This window comes from Dendrobates tinctorius, unplaced genomic scaffold (assembly GCF_039654945.1).
Source record: "Dendrobates tinctorius isolate UK_male_01 unplaced genomic scaffold, ASM3965494v1 ptg000135l, whole genome shotgun sequence".
NCBI classification, from domain to species: domain Eukaryota; kingdom Metazoa; phylum Chordata; class Amphibia; order Anura; family Dendrobatidae; genus Dendrobates; species Dendrobates tinctorius.
In genome coordinates, this window is record NW_027361803.1 from 14,734,643 (window position 1) to 14,751,991 (window position 17,349).

Here is a 17,349-nt window from a genome sequence, read left to right on the forward strand (position 1 = left end):
GAAGCTGCTGCCTCTGTGGTTCCATGAATCTCAAGGTGTAGGATTACCCAGAGGCTGCAGTTGTGCATAATCCTACTTTTCGGCCACCACTAAACAGTGGCCCACAAGCAGAAATGGTTGTAGTGGCCCAGACTTACTTGAAGACTACTGAGGTTACAGCGCTGGATGGTCCAGTGACCTAAGAAATAATAATAATAATAATGGGAAACACAAACACTAATTTCCCTTATTTTTGCACCAATATAGCCTGATGTCAGCAAAAGGAAGAAAAAAATTGATATGACAGTGACATAAAAATGAAGCCCTACAAGTCATGAAAAAAAGATGCAAAAATGACTTGAACATCCGAGTGCGCACATTTTTATGGCTCTTTAATCCGCATGTACGAGAAGGAAAACGAAAATGTGCCTGCTCAGGAATGAGGGTAAATGGCCCAGACTTCAGCTGGTTAAATAGCACAGGACACCTTCAGAAATCTTGTGACATCCAGTCCTTAAAGGGGTATTCTCCTCTCCAAGATCCTATCCCAATATGTAGAAGGTGTAATAATAATAATTATTATTATTTATTTATATAGCACCATTAATTCCATGGTGCTGTACATGAGAAGGGGGTTACATACAAAGTTATACAGTTGTGGCCAAAAGTATTGACACCCCTGCAATTCTGTCAGATAATACTCAGTTTCTTCCTGAAAATGATTGCAAACACAAATTCTTTGGTATTATTATCTTCATTTAATTTGTCTTAAATGAAAAAACACAAAAGAGAATGAAGCAAAAAGCAAAACATTGATGATTTCACACAAAACTCCAAAAATGGGCCAGACAAAAGTATTGGCACCCTCAGCCTAATATTTGGTTGCACAACCTTTAGCCAAAATAACTGCGACCAACCGCTTCCGGTAACCATCAATGAGTTTCTTACAATGCTCTGCTTGAATTTTAGACCATTCTTCTTTGGCAAACTGCTCCAGGTCCCAGATATTTGAAGGGTGCCTTCTCCAAACTGCCATTTTTAGATCTCTCCACAGGTGTTCTATGGGATTCAGGTCTGGACTCAGTGCTGGCCACCTTAGAAGTCTCCAGTGCTTTCTCTCAAACCATTTTCTAGTGCTTTTGGAATTGTGGTTTGGGTCATTGTCCTGCTGGAAGACCCATGACCTCTGAGGGAGACCCAGCTTTCTCACACTGGGCCCTACATTATGCTGCAAAATTTGTTGGTAGTCTTCAGACTTCATAATGCCATGCACACGGTCAAGCAGTCCAGTGCCAGAGGCAGCAAATCAACCCTAAAACATCAGGGAACCTCCGCCATGTTTGACTGTAGGGACCGTGTTCTTTTCTTTGAATGGCTCTTTTTTCTCCTGTAAACTCTATGTTGATGCCTTTGCCCAAAAAGCTCTACTTTTGTCTCATCTCACCAGAGAACATTCAAGCCTGGCTTTTTTTTGTCTCGGGGTAAGAAGTGGGGTCTTCCTGGGTCTCCTACCATACAGTCCCTTTTCATTCAGACGCTGACGGATAGTACGGGTTGACACCGTTGTACCCTCGGACTGCAGGGCAGCTTGAACTTGTTTGGATGTTAGTCGAGGTTCTTTATCCAACATCCGCACAATCTTGCGTTGAAATCTCTTGTCAATTTTTCTTTTCCGTCCACATCTAGGGAGGTTAGCCACAGTGCCATGGGCTTTACACTTCTTGATGACACTGCGCACGGTAGACACAGGAACATTCTGGTCTTTGGAGATGGACTTGTAGCCTTGAGATTGCTCATGCTTCCTCACAATTTGGTTTCTCCAGTCCTCAGACAGTTCTTTGGTCTTCTTTCTTTTCTCCATGCTCAATGTGGTACACACAAGGGCACAGGACAGAGGTTGAGTCAACTTTAATCCATGTCAACTGGCTGCAAGTGTGATTTAGTTATTGCCAACACCTGTTAGGTGCCACAGGTAAGTTACAGGTGCTGTTAATTACACAAATTAGAGAAGCATCACATGATTTTTCGAACAGTGCCAATACTTTTGTCCACCCTCTTTTTTATGTTTGGTGTGGAATTATATCCAATTTGGCTTTAGGACAATTCTTTTTGTGTTTTTTCATTTAAAACAAATTAAATGAAGTTAATAATAACAAAGAATTTGTGTTTGCAATCATTTTCAGGAAGAAACTGAGTATTATCTGACAGAATTGCAGGGGTGTCAATACTTTTGGCCACAACTGTAGATATCGTTAATAGTAAATACATTTACAATGACGGACTGGTACAGAATGGAGAGGACCCTGCCCTTGCGGACTAACATTCTATGGGATAGTGGGGAGGAGAGAGAAGGTCGGGGGTGCAGCAGCTCTGGTGGTGATGAGGCGGCAGAATGGTCATTGCAGGCTGTAAGCTTTCCTGAAAAGATGGGTTTTCAGGTTCCGCTTGAAGGATCGGAGGGTGGTGGATAATCGGACGTGTTGAGGCATGGAATTCCAGAGGATGGGGGCTATTCGGGATAAATCTTGGAGGCGGTTGTGTGAGGGACGAATAAGTATGGAGGAGAGAAGGAGGTCTTTGGAGGATCGAAGAGTACGTTAGGGAAGATATTGGGAGATTAGTTTAGAGATATAGGGAGGGGACAGGTTGTGGATGGCTTTGTAGGTCAGTGTTAGTAGTTTGAACTGGATTCGTTGGGGAATTGGGAGCCAGTGGAGGGATTTGCAGAGGGGAGAGACAGGGGAGTAGCGAGGAGAGAGGTGGATTAGTCGGGCAGCAGAGTTGAGGACAGACTGGACTGGTACAAGAGAGTTAGCAGGGAGGCCACAGAGGAGAGTGTTGCAGTAGTCAAGGCGGGAGATGATGAGGGCATGTACAAGAGTTTTAGTAGATCGAGGGCTGAGGAAGGGACGGATTCTGGAAATATATTTCAGTTGGAGGCAACAGGAGGTGGCAAGAGTTTGGATGTGTGGTTTGAAGAACAGGGCAGAGTCGAGAGTTACTCCGAGGTAGCGGATTTCAGTTGCTGGATAGAGCGTGATGCCGTTTACCATAATAGATAGATCGGGTAGGGAAGATACGTGAGATGGAGGAAAGATGATGAGTTCAGTTTTGTCTACGTTGAGTTTTAGGAAGCGAGAGGTGAAAAAGGAGGATATGGCTGATAGACACTCTGGGATTCTGGACAGCAGAGAGGTGACATCTGGGCCAGAGAGGTAGATCTGAGTGTCATCTGCATACAGGTGGTACCCGAAGCCATGGGACTTTATGAGTTGTCCTAGGCCAAGAGTATAGATGGAAAAAAGTAGGGGCCCCAGGACAGAGCCTTGGGGGACTCCAACAGAGAGGGGACGGGATGAGGAGGTAGTGTGGGAGTGGGAAACGCTGAATGTGCAGTCAGAAAGGTATGAGGAAGTCCAGGACAGGGCGAGGTCTTTGCCAAGGGAAGAAAGAATCTGTAGCAGTAGGCAGTGGTCAACTGTGTCAAAGGCAGAGGACAGGTCGAGAAGGAGGAGGATGGAGAACTGTCTGTTAGCTTTGGCTGTGAGTAAAGGTCCCATTACATTTAGCGATGCACCAGCAATGCCGACAACGATATGACGCGGTCAGGATCGCTGGTGCATCGCTAAATGGTCGCTAGTGAGCTGCCACACAGGCAGATCTCACCAGCGACGCAGCAGCGGTCGGCGGTCGCTCTTACCTGTCAGACGGCACCGATGACGACTTCCGCCTGCGTCCATGCATCGCTCGGCGGCGCCAGCATCAAGCCGACAACGAGAAATGGACCAGGACGATCTCGCGCGATCAACGATATACAGCGAGGGGGCCGGTCGGAGGTAAGTTTCACATGTAGCGAGATCGCTAGCGATATCGCTGCTGCGTCACAAAATCGGTGACGCTTTAGCGATATCGCGATGTGTAAAAGGTGCTTTGGTCATTTGTAATTTTGGTCAGGGCAGTTTCGGTAGAGTGGTGGGGGCGGAAGCCAGATTGGAGGATGTCGAGGAGGGAGTTAGATGAGAGGTGGGAGGAAAGTTGAGCATAGACAATGCTGTTCAAGGAGTTTGGAAGCAATCGGGAGCAGTGATATGGGGCGATAGCTGGGCAGAGCAGTTGGGTCAAGGTTTGTTTTTTTGAGGATGGGTGTGATGGTGGCATGTTTGAAGGCAGAGGGGAAGGTACCAGAAGATAGCGATAGGTTGAAGAGATGGGTTAGGGCTGGAATGATCATGTTAGTGAGGTTGGGGAGCAGGTGGGAGAAGGGATGGGGTCAAGTGCACAGGTGGTGAGGTGTGATTTGGAAAGGAGATGAGTAAGCTCTCCTTCAGTGATGTTGGAGAGGGAGGTTATTAGGGAAGGGCAGACGTCTGGTATGTGGAGCGGTTGGGGTGGTGGAACAGTAAAGGTTTGCCTTGTTTGGTCGATCTTGTTTTTGAAGTAGGTGGCAAAGTCCTCGGCAGAGATGAGGGGAGGTGGCAGTGGTGGGCGGAGGAGAGAGTTAAAAGTGCGGACCAGTTGTTTTGGGTTGTGGGATAATGAAGATACAAGGTTTGTGAAATAGCAGAGGTGAGCGCTGATTTGAAGGCAAGTGTAGCTTGTTTGAGAGCAGTGTAGTCGTCTGGCAGGCGTATTTTCTTCCAACGTCGCTCCGCGACCCTGGATGCTTGTCGAAGTTTTATAGTAAGCATTTGGTGAGTTTTTTGTGAGCATTTGGTATAGCAAATACCTCTAATTAGAATTGTAGTATAGTTCTTCTGATTTGCTATGTCGTTTACCCAATGTGCAGGGTATTGCAGTAGATTAGGTATCCATGGTTACAAACACTCAGGTAGTGACAGTTAGTTGCTAGTGGTTGTAACCATGGATATCTAAGCTACCTCAATGCCCTGCACATGGGGTAAGTGACATGGTTTATCAGGAGAACTATACTATGTTTTTAATTGGAGTTATTTGCTAATTTTATTATTATTACACCTACTACATATCGAGAGAAGATCTTGGAGCAGGGAATACCCCTTTAAAGCTCGGAGCAGGTTTTTCTCTGCATTCAAGTTACTATGGCCGTGCCAAAGCTCCGTGCCACAGAGAAAGAAGTGATAGGGGGCACAGAAGAAATGAAAGCTGCAGCCATTCCATTTCCAGGATCAGTGTGAACATGTGCCGATCATAAAGTGACGTCATATCGTATAATATTTAGAAAAATCTAAATATCCCTTTAAAAGTGATGCCTTTTATTTTAAGGCTCGATTCATATAGATTTATCATACAAAAGGCTAACACTAGGAGTTGTCTTGTTTTTCCAGTTTTCACAGCAAAATATAATGCGGCTTATTGCTTTTATCCTGCGATCACATCCGGCTGAACAGCCTCTACTGCAGGGGTGAGTTCAGCTCTAAATGCCTAACTTGCAGCCAGAGCTGAATTCAAAATGCAGAACAGCCAAGCTATATACTGAGCTTACAGTGCGTCAACCGTACCCCGCTGGAATGGGAGATATTTCTGCCTGGAAGCTAATAGCAGAATTTAGGATGCAGCTCTGGCTGTGAATGGAGCATTGGATTCGACCCAAGATTGGTACAAGATATGGAAAGGAAAGCATTTGCGAGGTGGCTCCATTTAAGTAGGTGAGACATCGTGCTGAGAAGCTCCCGGGCTGTTGCTGACACTTGTTGCTGAGTTATTGCATTGTTTTACATCGGTGCCCACTTTCTTCGTGTCTCAGGAGCCTTTTATTCTTACTGTTTGGTTATTTCTACATTCCAGGAGATGACACTTTAAAGACATGGGACATGAGAAACTTTAAGAAGCCGATCCACACGACCTCTGGGCTGCCCAACTATTTCCCAATGTATGTATTCAGCGCCAACCTTGTCCTGTGCTCTGTAGCAAAGGCTGCCGCTATGTCACCAGTCTCCACTAGGTGGAGGATCAGCTGCAGCGACCACCACCGATCAGTACTAAGTCAGGGTGCCAGGAGAGCTGCGTCTCCTCTCGGTGTGCTGGTGGCTTCTCTCAGCATTTCTCCATGACTTTTATCCACTTGCCTGTTTTCGAGCTGCCACAATGGAGCAAGCGGTGGCGCCTTCTCAGCCCCACTGTCACCTTGTCGTAGTTATGGTTGGATGTTACAGCTGTCATATGTCCGCTGGCCGACTATTGGGGGCATATGCCGCTGATAGCCCCTCAATATCTGTGATTGAGACAACCCCCTATAGAGATTATTCTGTGTGAGGAGTCGTCCTGGCTTATATCAGTGACCACCTGTACAGTAATCATCTCCGGCCACAAGGCTGGAGATGTGGAGATGTCCACCACTACTACTGTGTGCTCCTGTAATCAGGCACGGCTGTCCTTCCTCACTGGCCTATAGAATCCCACCCATATTCATCATTGGGGTCTGCAGTATTGCACAAATTGGGCTTCTACAATGGTGGCCTGCACTGGTAATAGAGGTGTGTGGAAATTACTATACGATGTTCTTCCTCCAAAATTACCTTATTTCTTCTTTCCTTCTTTCCTTCTGTCGTTCATTCCTTCCTTCATACTTTAAATTCTTATTTCTTACTTTTTCTATACTACTTTATATCCTTCTATCCTTTCTTTCCTTCTATCCTTTCTATCCTTTCTTTCTTTCTTTATTTTCCCTTATTTTATCTCTTTACCTTTTTTTATTTCTTCTCCGTTATATTTCTTACCCCTCTTTCTTTTTCTTTCACCTCTTTATTTTCTTTTTCTGTTCCCTTTTTTATTTATTTCCCCTTTCTTATCTATTTCTTTCTTTCTCTCGCTCTCTTAAGTTCTCTTTCTTTCTATTTCTCTTTTATTCTTTCTTTCCCCACTTTCTTTGTTTTTCTTTCTTTCTTTCTTTCAAACTTTCTTTCAAACTTTCTTTCTCTCTCTTTCTCTCTTTCTTTCTATTTTTCTTTTATTCTTTCTTTGTCCCCTCATACATGGCTTCGTTCATTTACATATTTCTTTACTTTCTCCCTCTCTTCATAATTTTCTTCTTGCCCTTATCCATTAATTAATTCCCTTAGGCTCTGTGCCCACGTAAGCGTTTTTTTCACATTTTTTAAGTGTTTTTACCGGCAAAAACGCTTAAAAATCACTCAAAAGACGCATCCCATTCATTTTAATGCATCTTGCACTTCTTGTGCATATTGATGCGTTTTTTTTTCCTCGAAAAAAATGCTTTGTGGTAAAAAACGCAGCATGCTCATTAATTTTGCGGAAAAGTGCGCATTTTTGGCTATTTTCTATGAGACTGGGGACGCGTGAAAAATACGCATAAAAAAAGTGCGGAAAACGTGCAAAATGCGCGGAAAAAAAACGTGTGTTTTCTGGGAATGAGTCCGGTTTTGATGCAGAAATTTTGATGCAGAAATCCTGCATACGTGGGCACATAGCCTTAATCTTTACTTCCGTCTTTTCTTTCTGCCTTTCTTTCCTTCTTTCCCTTATGGATTTATTAATTAGTTTTCTTCTTCCCTGCCTTTCCTCCATGCTCCCTTCCCACCTTCCTTTTTGCCTTCCTTCTTTTCTTCCGTCTTGCCTTCCTTCCACCTTCCTTCATCCCTTCCCTCTTGCCTTCCTTCCTTCATCCCTTCCCTCTTGCCTTCCTTCATCCCTTCCCTCATGCCTTCCTTCATCCCTTCCCTCTTGCCTTCCTTCCCACCTTCCTTCATCTCTTGCCTTCCTTCCCACCTTCCTTCATCTCTTGACTTCCTTCCCACCTTCCTTCATCTCTTGCCTTCCTTTCCACATTCCTTCATCCCTTCCTTTCTTTCCACCTTCCTTCATCCCTTCCCTCTTGCCTTCCTTCCTTCATCCCTTCCCTCTTGCCTTCCTTCATCCCTTCCCTCTTGCCTTCCTTCCCACCTTCCTTCATCCCTTCCTTTCTTTCCACCTTCCTTCTTCCCTTCCCTCTTGCCTTCCTTCCTTCATCCCTTCCCTCTTGCCTTCCTTCATCCCTTCCCTCTTGCCTTCCTTCCCACCTTCCTTCATTTCTTGCCTTCCTTCCCACCTTCCTTCATCCCTTCCTTTCTTTCCACCTTCCTTCTTCCCTTCCCTCCTTCATGCCTTCCCTCTTGCCTTCCTTCATCCCTTCCCTCTTGCCTTCCTTCATCCCTTCCCTCTTGCCTTCCTTCCCACCTTCCTTCATCCCTTCCTTTCTTTCCACCGTCCTTCTTCCCTTCCCTCCTTCATCCCTTCCCTCTTGCCTTCCTTCATCCCTTCCCTCTTGCCTTCCTTTCCACCTTCCTTCTTCCCTCTTGCCTTCCTTCCTTCATCCCTTCCCTCTTGCCTTCCTTCATCCCTTCCCTCTTGCCTTCCTTCCCACCTTCCCTCTTGCCTTCCTTCCCACCTTCCTTCATCCCTTCCTTTCTTTCCACCTTCCTTCTTCCCTTCCCGCTTGCCTTCCTTCCTTCATCCTTTCCCTCTTGCCTTCCTTCATCCCTTCCCTCATGCCTTCCTTCATCCCTTCCCTCTTGCCTTCCTTCCCACCTTCCTTCATCTCTTGCCTTCCTTCCCACCTTCCTTCATCTCTTGCCTTCCTTCCCACCTTCCTTCATCTCTTGCCTTCCTTCCCACCTTCCTTCATCTCTTGCCTTCCTTTCCATATTCCTTCATCCCTTCCTTTCTTTCCACCTTCCTTCATCACTTCCCTCTTGCCTTCCTTCCTTCATCCCTTCCCTCTTGCCTTCCTTCATCCCTTCCCTCTTGCCTTCCTTCCCACCTTCCTTCATCCCTTCCTTTCTTTCCACCTTCCTTCTTCCCTTCCCTTTTGCCTTCCTTCCTTCATCCCTTCCCTCTTGCCTTCCTTCATCCCTTCCCTCTTGCCTTCCTTCCCACCTTCCTTCATTTCTTGCCTTCCTTCCCACCTTCCTTCATCCCTTCCTTTCTTTCCACCTTCCTTCTTCCCTTCCCTCCTTCATCCCTTCCCTATTGCCTTCCTTCCCACCTTCCTTCATCCCTTCCATTCTTTCCACCTTCCTTCTTCCCTTCCCTCTTGCCTTCCTTCCTTCATCCTTTCCCTCTTGCCTTCCTTCATCCTTTCCCTCTTGCCTTCCTTCATCCCTTCCCTCATGCCTTCCTTCATCCCTTCCCTCTTGCCTTCCTTCCCACCTTCCTTCATCTCTTGCCTTCCTTCCCACCTTCCTTCATCTCTTGCCTTCCTTCCCACCTTCCTTCATCTCTTGCCTTCCTTCCCACCTTCCTTCATCTCTTGCCTTCCTTTCCATATTCCTTCATCCCTTCCTTTCTTTCCACCTTCCTTCATCCCTTCCCTCTTGCCTTCCTTCCTTCATCCCTTCCCTCTTGCCTTCCTTCATCCCTTCCCTCTTGCCTTCCTTCCCACCTTCCTTCATCCCTTCCTTTCTTTCCACTTTCCTTCTTCCCTTCCCTTTTGCCTTCCTTCCTTCATCCCTTCCCTCTTGCCTTCCTTCATCCCTTCCCTCTTGCCTTCCTTCCCACCTTCCTTCATTTCTTGCCTTCCTTCCCACCTTCCTTCATCCCTTCCTTTCTTTCCACCTTCCTTCTTCCCTTCCCTCCTTCATCCCTTCCCTCTTGCCTTCCTTCATCCCTTCCCTCTTGCCTTCCTTCCCACCTTCCTTCATCCCTTCCTTTCTTTCCACCTTCCTTCTTCCCTTCCCTCCTTCATCCCTTCCCTCTTGCCTTCCTTCCCACCTTCCTTCATCCCTTCCATTCTTTCCACCTTCCTTCTTCCCTTCCCTCTTGCCTTCCTTCCTTCATCCCTTCCCTCTTGCTTTCCTTCATCCCTTCCCTCTTGCCTTCCTTCCCACCTTCCTTCATTTCTTGCCTTCCTTCCCACCTTCCTTCATCTCTTGCCTTCCTTCCCACCTTCCTTCATCTCTTGCCTTCATTCATTCTCTCTTTTTATTTCCTATAGGACAGATTGCTGTTTCAGCCCTGATGACAAACTCTTGATAACTGGGCTGTCAGTTAAGAAAGGAGAAGGCAGCGGGAAACTCTTCTTCTTCGACATGGTGGATTTCAAGAAAGTTTATGAAATCTCTGTCACAGAAGCCGTGAGTTCATAATATCATATTCCATATCGCTTTATGTCATCGTCTCGTGGCTTTTCAGCGCTGGTTTTGCCCTCCGGGGGCGCTGTGCTTCTTCCTTTTGGGTCAGATTTATGATAATATTTTGGATATTTTCATCTTACAAAAAAAGGTGAATTTCTACCTAAGTAGGTGGAAGTCTTGCAGTGTCGGAGAGGGGTCATTTTACCCTTTTAGACCCTTGACCTTTCACGTAATGCTCTGATAGGATCTTAGGAGGTTTTAGGTTGGTGAAATGAGGACAGACCCTCAGCTGTGAGCCTCGTCCACAGAACATTGGATGCACTTTTCTACAAAGTTCCTCTTCTCTGTATTCAGGTGTTGGGTTTGGCCTTTCGGTGAACCTCGTGGGTAATGGAAGCTCGGAGGGATTGTTTGAAGGATCTCCAATCCGTGTTTGACATTCCTTCATAAATAGGCCTCTCCTTGTCTATCTTCTCCTTATTGAACCATTCAAGTTGCCGCAGAAGAAAATCCTGTTGTTTTATGAGCTGACCCAACGGCTTTAGCTTCTTTTATTGAGGCAGCCATATCTAGATCTCTTCTGGGGGGACCTGTCAATAGTGAGAAGTCCATTTTTTTCCCTTAACTATTTTATCGGGGTTTGTTTTTTGTTTTTTTGCTATTTTCTATGATCCGCATCATTTCACGACTTTTCTCAGTCTTGTTCTGCCTATAATATATTCGGCTTATTTTGCCATCCTACACACCGTCAGTGCTAACAATCACTGTACAGGCATTGTGGTCATCAAGTAATCAATTAATGCTGCTACACAGTATAAAGTGAATGCCGCCACCTATATAACGGACAGTCAGTGCCGCCACCTATATAACGGACAGTCAGTGCCGCCACTCTACATGCGAACCACCCGCAGTACAGATTTGCTACCACCTACATACAACTAACACTGCCAACTTTACTCAGCGCCAAAAAATAAAACTACCTACTGGCAATACAAGTAATGCCGCCACCCCTCCTCAATATACTTCATGCACTACCAAACCCAGGGGAGATTGTCACTTTGTATCCCGTACACCCACCTTAAGTACAGTCGAAAGGGTTGTCCTCTGGTCACTGTAACCCCTTTTGTATTACAGACACGTGATCACTGGAGGTAATGGCCGACTGTAGCGATAGTTTCTGTTGAAAGTGCACACAACTTCATCGAGTTCAACCTACAACATAACATGTTAATCCTGAGGAAGGGAAAACCCCATGAGGCAGATAATAATTACCCCATAGAAGGGGAAAAACTCCTTCCCGACTTCACATAGAGCAATTGGACTAGTTCCCTGGATCAACATCACAAAATATAGTACCCGTAACCTGTAATGTTATATATAGCAAGAAAGGCATCCGGGCCCTCCTTGTTCTTTTTTTTTCTTAGTGACTCAACCATTACAATATCATGTGGCAGAAAGTTCCATAGTTTCACTGCTTGTACTATAAAGAATCCATAGCCTCACTGCTCGATCTGTAAAGAATCCATAGTCTCACTGCTCGAACTGAAAAGAATCCATAGTCTCATTGCTCGAACTGTAAAGAATCCATAGTTTCACTGCTTTTACAATAAAGAATCTGCCGCTGTGATTATCATTAAACCTTCTTTCCTCTATATGTAGACCGTCGCAGGTTTAAGTGTAAAAAGAACCAACCCCTCTGTTAAATTATCCTCCTCTGTGCTGATTACTCTGCAGAGCTTAGTGTCATCTACAAGTATTGTAATTCTACTCTTTATGACCCCTACAAAATCAATAATAAATATGTTAAAAATACTGACCCCTGTGGTACCCCACTGTTACCTGTGACCCAATCTGACTGTGTTCCATTAATAATCACCCTTTGTTTTCTATCACTGAGCCATTGTTCACCCAGTTACACATGATTCCCATTGGTTGTATTATTTTCGTTTTATATACCAAACATTTGTGTGGCACTGCATCAGACGCCTTTGAAAATTCCATATAGACAACATCCGCTGCGTTTCCCTGATCCAATCTGGAACTTACTGTAACATCACTGCTGGCATCCCTGTATGGTTTCCCATCCCTCACCTTGCAGGGACACCGACTTACCACTCCAGACCTTGCAGAGAGTGCTCTGTCCTCTGCTTGCTATATGCTGTAAGTTCTGTGTCCTCTGCTTGCTGTGCCTACTTCCTGGATGCATGCTTAGGGCGGCCGTGCCTACACTTCCTGATTCTTAAAGAAAAAGTGCGTGCATTTCTAATCTGTCCCCAGCTTATTGCTGAGAGGCCCCTGAAATGCAGTGACCTCGGTACGATCAGCGCTACTACTGTGAGAAAAAGTATCACGGTGCAGTTCTGAGCCCGGAGAAATTTCTCCCTGTGAACTGCGGTGAACTCACCACTGCACCGTGAGATTTTTTTCTCACTGTGCTAGCGCTGAACTCACCGGGGTCACCGCAGTTCAGGTAACCTTGATGTCACTGATGCTGCGCTCGCAGCAGCTCATTTCTCAGTGGTTCTCAGCCTGGACGGTGGCATCTTGGCACCATCCAGATTGAAAGCTATTTATCCCCAGATATCCCCAGATGGATTACGGCGTGGGACAGAACGATGGAGAGGTGAGGGATTTTGTTGTTTTTTATTTTTGTTTTATTACACGACGAGGCAAGGGCTTCTTCATTGGAATGGGCGTTAGGTGATGTGGTGTAATGACCACTGTGTCCACTAGGGGGCGCTGTGTGGATGTCCCAAGAGAACGGATGAGTGGCAGAATCCTGAAGGATAGTTATGTATCTAAAAGTGGGTGGCTTTGAGATGAAGACTTGTGTATGTGTGATCAGCAATATCATTGCTGAGGTGTTGTTTCTAAGTATAGAGAGATGGGCGGGTTCTGATTACCTACAAATCCACCCAGGGGTGTGTCTGAAAACGCCTATAGTAAAAGGCTTTGTAAGTGTGTGAAGGACCTGTGATGAGGTCATAGCCATGTGACCCAGTGGGCGTGGCTACGGACCATATAAGGTGGCCAGGGTAGGTCACAATGGGTGAATGCTGGGACCTGATTGGTCCAGTTTGGAAGGTCCCATGAGGAGAAGGATCTCCTCAGTAACAGTCTGTGGAGCGGCTGTGTGTGTAATGGCGGCCAGCGTCTGAGAGTCCCTGAGGAGTGAGTGGATTTCTGCAGCCTGGAGAAACAACCATGTGGGAACCCTGACGTGGGTGAGATAAGGATGAGGCTGAATAGCCTGTATAATGGACGCTATCCTGTAATGCTGTTTATATTGCTGTGGTTTATGATGACAAATAAACCTCATGGACTGTTATGGCTTATGAAAACCCGAGCTGGATCTGATTGTGTGGCTGCCAAGCGAGTGTTCCCCAACCATGAATGACAGCGCTTCCTCACAATTGGTGGAGAAGGTTATGGGCAGTGGTGAAGCCTTGTTGCTGGGAGCAACGGATAAGGACTGCAAAATTAGGTGGCAAAGAGCAACGCTGAGCCAGGAGGGCTGACGGTTGTGGAAGCCGTGTGATGTGCTGCTGACCAGCCACGTGTGAGCAGAGCCTGTGACGACCTGCAAGTGGGGAAGCCACTGTCCGGCTGTGGTTCTGGAAAACCGTTGGGTGACCTAGTGAGTAAGGCACTGTCCAGATCGGTGAGCCCAGTGCGGCCGCTTCCCCAGGAGAAAGAGACTGGTGATTGCTAGGGTGCCTCTGCGGAGAACCTGTGTGGGCAACACAGGAGAAACGGACTGGTGTTCGTGTGGTACTGACCTGGGTCAATGAGTAAAACGGTGACCCGTGTGGCCGACACAGGTATCGGACAGGTGTTCGTGTGGTACTGACCTGGGTCAGTGAGGAAGACAGTGTACTGGAGGGTTCAGTGAGGAAAGGTCCTGGAGGGTCAGCCCTGGGGGAAGAGTCGGGTCCCAGGAGCACGTGGTGTGACCTTGGACCTGGTGAGGAGCAAGTGTTGTGCAGTCTCAGGCAGAGACAGATGTCCTGAAGAGCACCCGCTGAGCCCCTGGACCTGGTGAGGCCGGTGTGTGGGGAGACCCTGGGAGGAGGGTCGCTCCCTGAATCGCACCCGGTACGCCCTGTATGTTGGACGGTCTCAGGTGGAGACAGGAGCATCCTGAATAGCACACAGTCAGGACACGTGAGTTTTTGAGTTTTTTGTGGTGTGTTTTTTCTTCTTTTTTCTCGACTCAGCCTGCGGTGGCTCAGTGGGAGTCAAGAAGGTGACAAGCGGCTTGATGTGGCTCAGTGGGGTCACGAAGGTGACAAGCGGCTTCCGGTGGATCGGCGGGTCCACGAAGACGGCGCAGCAGGAGCTGCAGTGACTCCAGCCGCTGTGTGTGTGAACAGCAGCTGGTGGTGCCGGTGATTGGTGACAGCAGGAGCTGTGGTGGTGCCAGCAAGGACTTGTGTGGTATCGTGAGAGACATAAACTGTGTGGTGTGAACTGTGGTCTGAGAAGACCGGTATAACGGACATGGGGAGATCCTGAAAAGGGGTGGAGTCCCAAAAGGGGGCGGTGACCCAAATCGGGGTAGTAGCCCAAAAGGGGGTGGAGTCCCAGAGGGGGCGGTGACCCAAATTGGGGTGGTGGTCCAGAAAGGGGCCGAGTGTGAAGAAATGGCAGTACTGGTTGGCTCAGTGGGTATGTCTGGGAAACCGCAATGTGCGTGTATGTCGTTTCCAGAGTGTGGGTTATACTTTCCGGAGCATGACGGACCGCAGGTGTGTACTGTGATGCTGCACCGGGAAGGAATCTCGGGACGGTTGGACTCCAAGAGTCAGGTGACTCTGGCAGGAACTCCTCTCACTTTCTGTCTGACTGAGAAAATGGCCCAGGTTCGCTGTAAACATGGGGTCACGGTGAACTATGTGCTAGACAGAGTGGTGTTTGAGGGGCCCGGAGGCAGTGAGTGCCAAGGTGGCGGGATACCACCAGACTTAGTGTATACCTTGGAGGGGGGGCCGGGATTTTGTCATGTTGGATGACCTATGGTACGAGGATGGAGACGTTCCTACTGTTGGACTAACCAATACGAAGACGCTGACGCCTCCTAACGTGGACAGGCCAGACGTAGGGGCGACCAAAGAAAGAATTGCGTCAGATGAATTTACTGACCTGATGTCACCTGAAGGGTACCACAGTGTGAATGAGAATGGTGTGGTAAACAAAAAGAGCGGAGCTGAAACACGGATAGAGAGTGTCTTGGGGGTTCACCGTACGATGTGGTGTGACTGTGACGTGTTGTTGCCAGTAGCCGCCACTAGGACAGAATCTAGTGCTGTGCTGACTGAAACTCGTGACAAAACTGGCGCTGACCTGGTGGATAAGAAGGCGGAAGTAGTCACACGGTTAGTGAGTAACTGGAGGGATGACTTTAATCTCTGGGGGTGACTGTGGCTCTGAGAAAGAAAGGGAGCACAGAATAGAAGGGCTAGAGAAAGAAGTCTCTGAGCTCAAAGGCCACATGGTAACGTGGCAAGGACTGAATAAGGCCCTCAGAGAGGAGGTGGATGAATATGTCAAACGAGAAAGAGTCCTGAGACAAACGGCTGAGCACAGGGTCGAGGAGCTCAAGAAAGAGATCTTGGAGCTCAGAGGTCACCTGTCCACCTAGCAAAGTGTGAACAAGAACCTCAAGGAAGAGATGGAGGAATTCAGAGGAGTAGTTAACAGTCTTCTGCGGGAGAAATTGGTCGAAGACTTACCGCGGGTGAGCGTGAGTGATAATAAGACAGAACTGCCAGTAGCCATAGTAGCCAAGGGTCATGAAGTGATCCAATCGTGTGAAGTTGATGAGTTAAGAACTGAAGAAGACAGTCACCCGGTCGGGGCAACTGGAGTGAGGGAAGTGTCCGTGGTAAAGCCAGAGCCTTCGGTCCAGGAAGAGAGCAAGATCACGACCTTCCAGTCTGTAATTGACGTTCCAGAAGACATGCAAGAAGCCTGTGCGGAGGAAGGTGTACATGAGGCTTTCAAAGAGGCGGTCAAGGCGTGTGAGGTGCACTGGGCACCTGAGACGCGGCAGTTAGTGATAATATCCGCCGGAGAAGATACAGCAAACCGGGTAGCTGTCCTGAAAGAGATGCATTTGCAATGTCTCCACGTCAAACAGTTGGTCAGGCAGAGTAATGTGAAAGCTGCTCGACGCCTGGAGTTAGCCAGGGAGGCTATGGATCAGCTGGGTTTGTGGAAAGACGTGGTTCCGGTTCCCAAAGCTCTGATTGGGAGAATCATTGGAAGATCCGGGAAGGTGATGCAAGACCTCGTGAATATCTCCGGTGTGGTGAGGGTGAGGATCCCTCCTGATAATGAAGACCCGGTATCCAGTGAAGTGGGTAGAATTCCCATCATCGTGGTTGGCTCCATGGAGAGCCTGAGAGACTTTCAGATGCTCGTGGAGTATCAAGTGGGGTACCTGCAAGAAATTGAGCAGTTGAGGCTGGACCGTCAGTGAATTAGTAAAGAAGTACGGAATACCAGGTGGCGGCCGCCTCCAACCCAAGATGTAAGGACCCGAAGGGTTCCTCCAAGTAGTGACATGGCAGGTGGCCAAAGAATGTCAGCAAGTGGCATTTCGACGGGCCGTGCAAGGCTGAGAGACCGCAGTTCCTGTGAGATGCTGAATGGGTGAGACTCAGGCCAGACAGTAGGACCGATTAAGACTGATGACCGTACCAACCGGGAGAGCCGGTCAGTGGGAGAACGGTCAGGTGACGAAGCGCACTCTAGGAGGGTGGTGACTAAATAGTGTCTGATGACGCAGACAGACTGCAACTGGAGGGTCAAAGACAATGACCGATATTTTGACCGTTGGGGGCGGGGGAGGCCTAACTTAGAAATGAGGCCGTATGACAGAGGGAGACGGTTCTCTCAACCTATGGGGCAAGGTGTAATGAGTGCCCGGTCTCGAGATCCTGGTGTAAGATTGTGTGTTCACCCCCACAAGATTGAACAGAGGGGCGGGGTATGTGGTGTAATGACCACTGTGTCCACTAGGGGGCGCTGTGTGGATGTCCCAAGAGAACGGTTGAGTGGCAGAATCCTGAAGGATAGTTATGTATCTCAAAGTGGGTGGCTTTGAGATGGAGACTTGTGTATGTGTGATCAGCAATATCATTGCTGAGGTGTTGTTTCTAAGTATAAGGGAGAAGTCTTCAGGTAGCTAAAGAGATGGGCGGGTTCTGGTTACCTACAAATCCACCCAGGGGTGTGTCTGAAAATGCCTATAGTAAAAGGCTTTGTAAGTGTGTGAAGGACCTGTGATGAGGTCATAGCCATGTGACCCAGTGGGCGTGGC

At 47.6% G+C, this 17,349-nt stretch overlaps 1 protein-coding gene across 2 annotated transcripts in view; it reads left to right on the forward strand.

The window, feature by feature from the left end:
• Window positions 1-17,349, forward strand: part of WDR70 (WD repeat domain 70) — a 319,614-nt gene that overhangs the window by 181,481 nt on the left and 120,784 nt on the right. For both annotated transcript variants that reach the window (XM_073543960.1, XM_073543959.1), the window contains exons 12-13: window positions 5,743-5,827; window positions 9,887-10,025. In XM_073543960.1, the coding sequence (XP_073400061.1) occupies window positions 5,743-5,827; window positions 9,887-10,025 (224 nt within the window). The remainder of the gene's footprint in view (window positions 1-5,742; window positions 5,828-9,886; window positions 10,026-17,349) is intronic.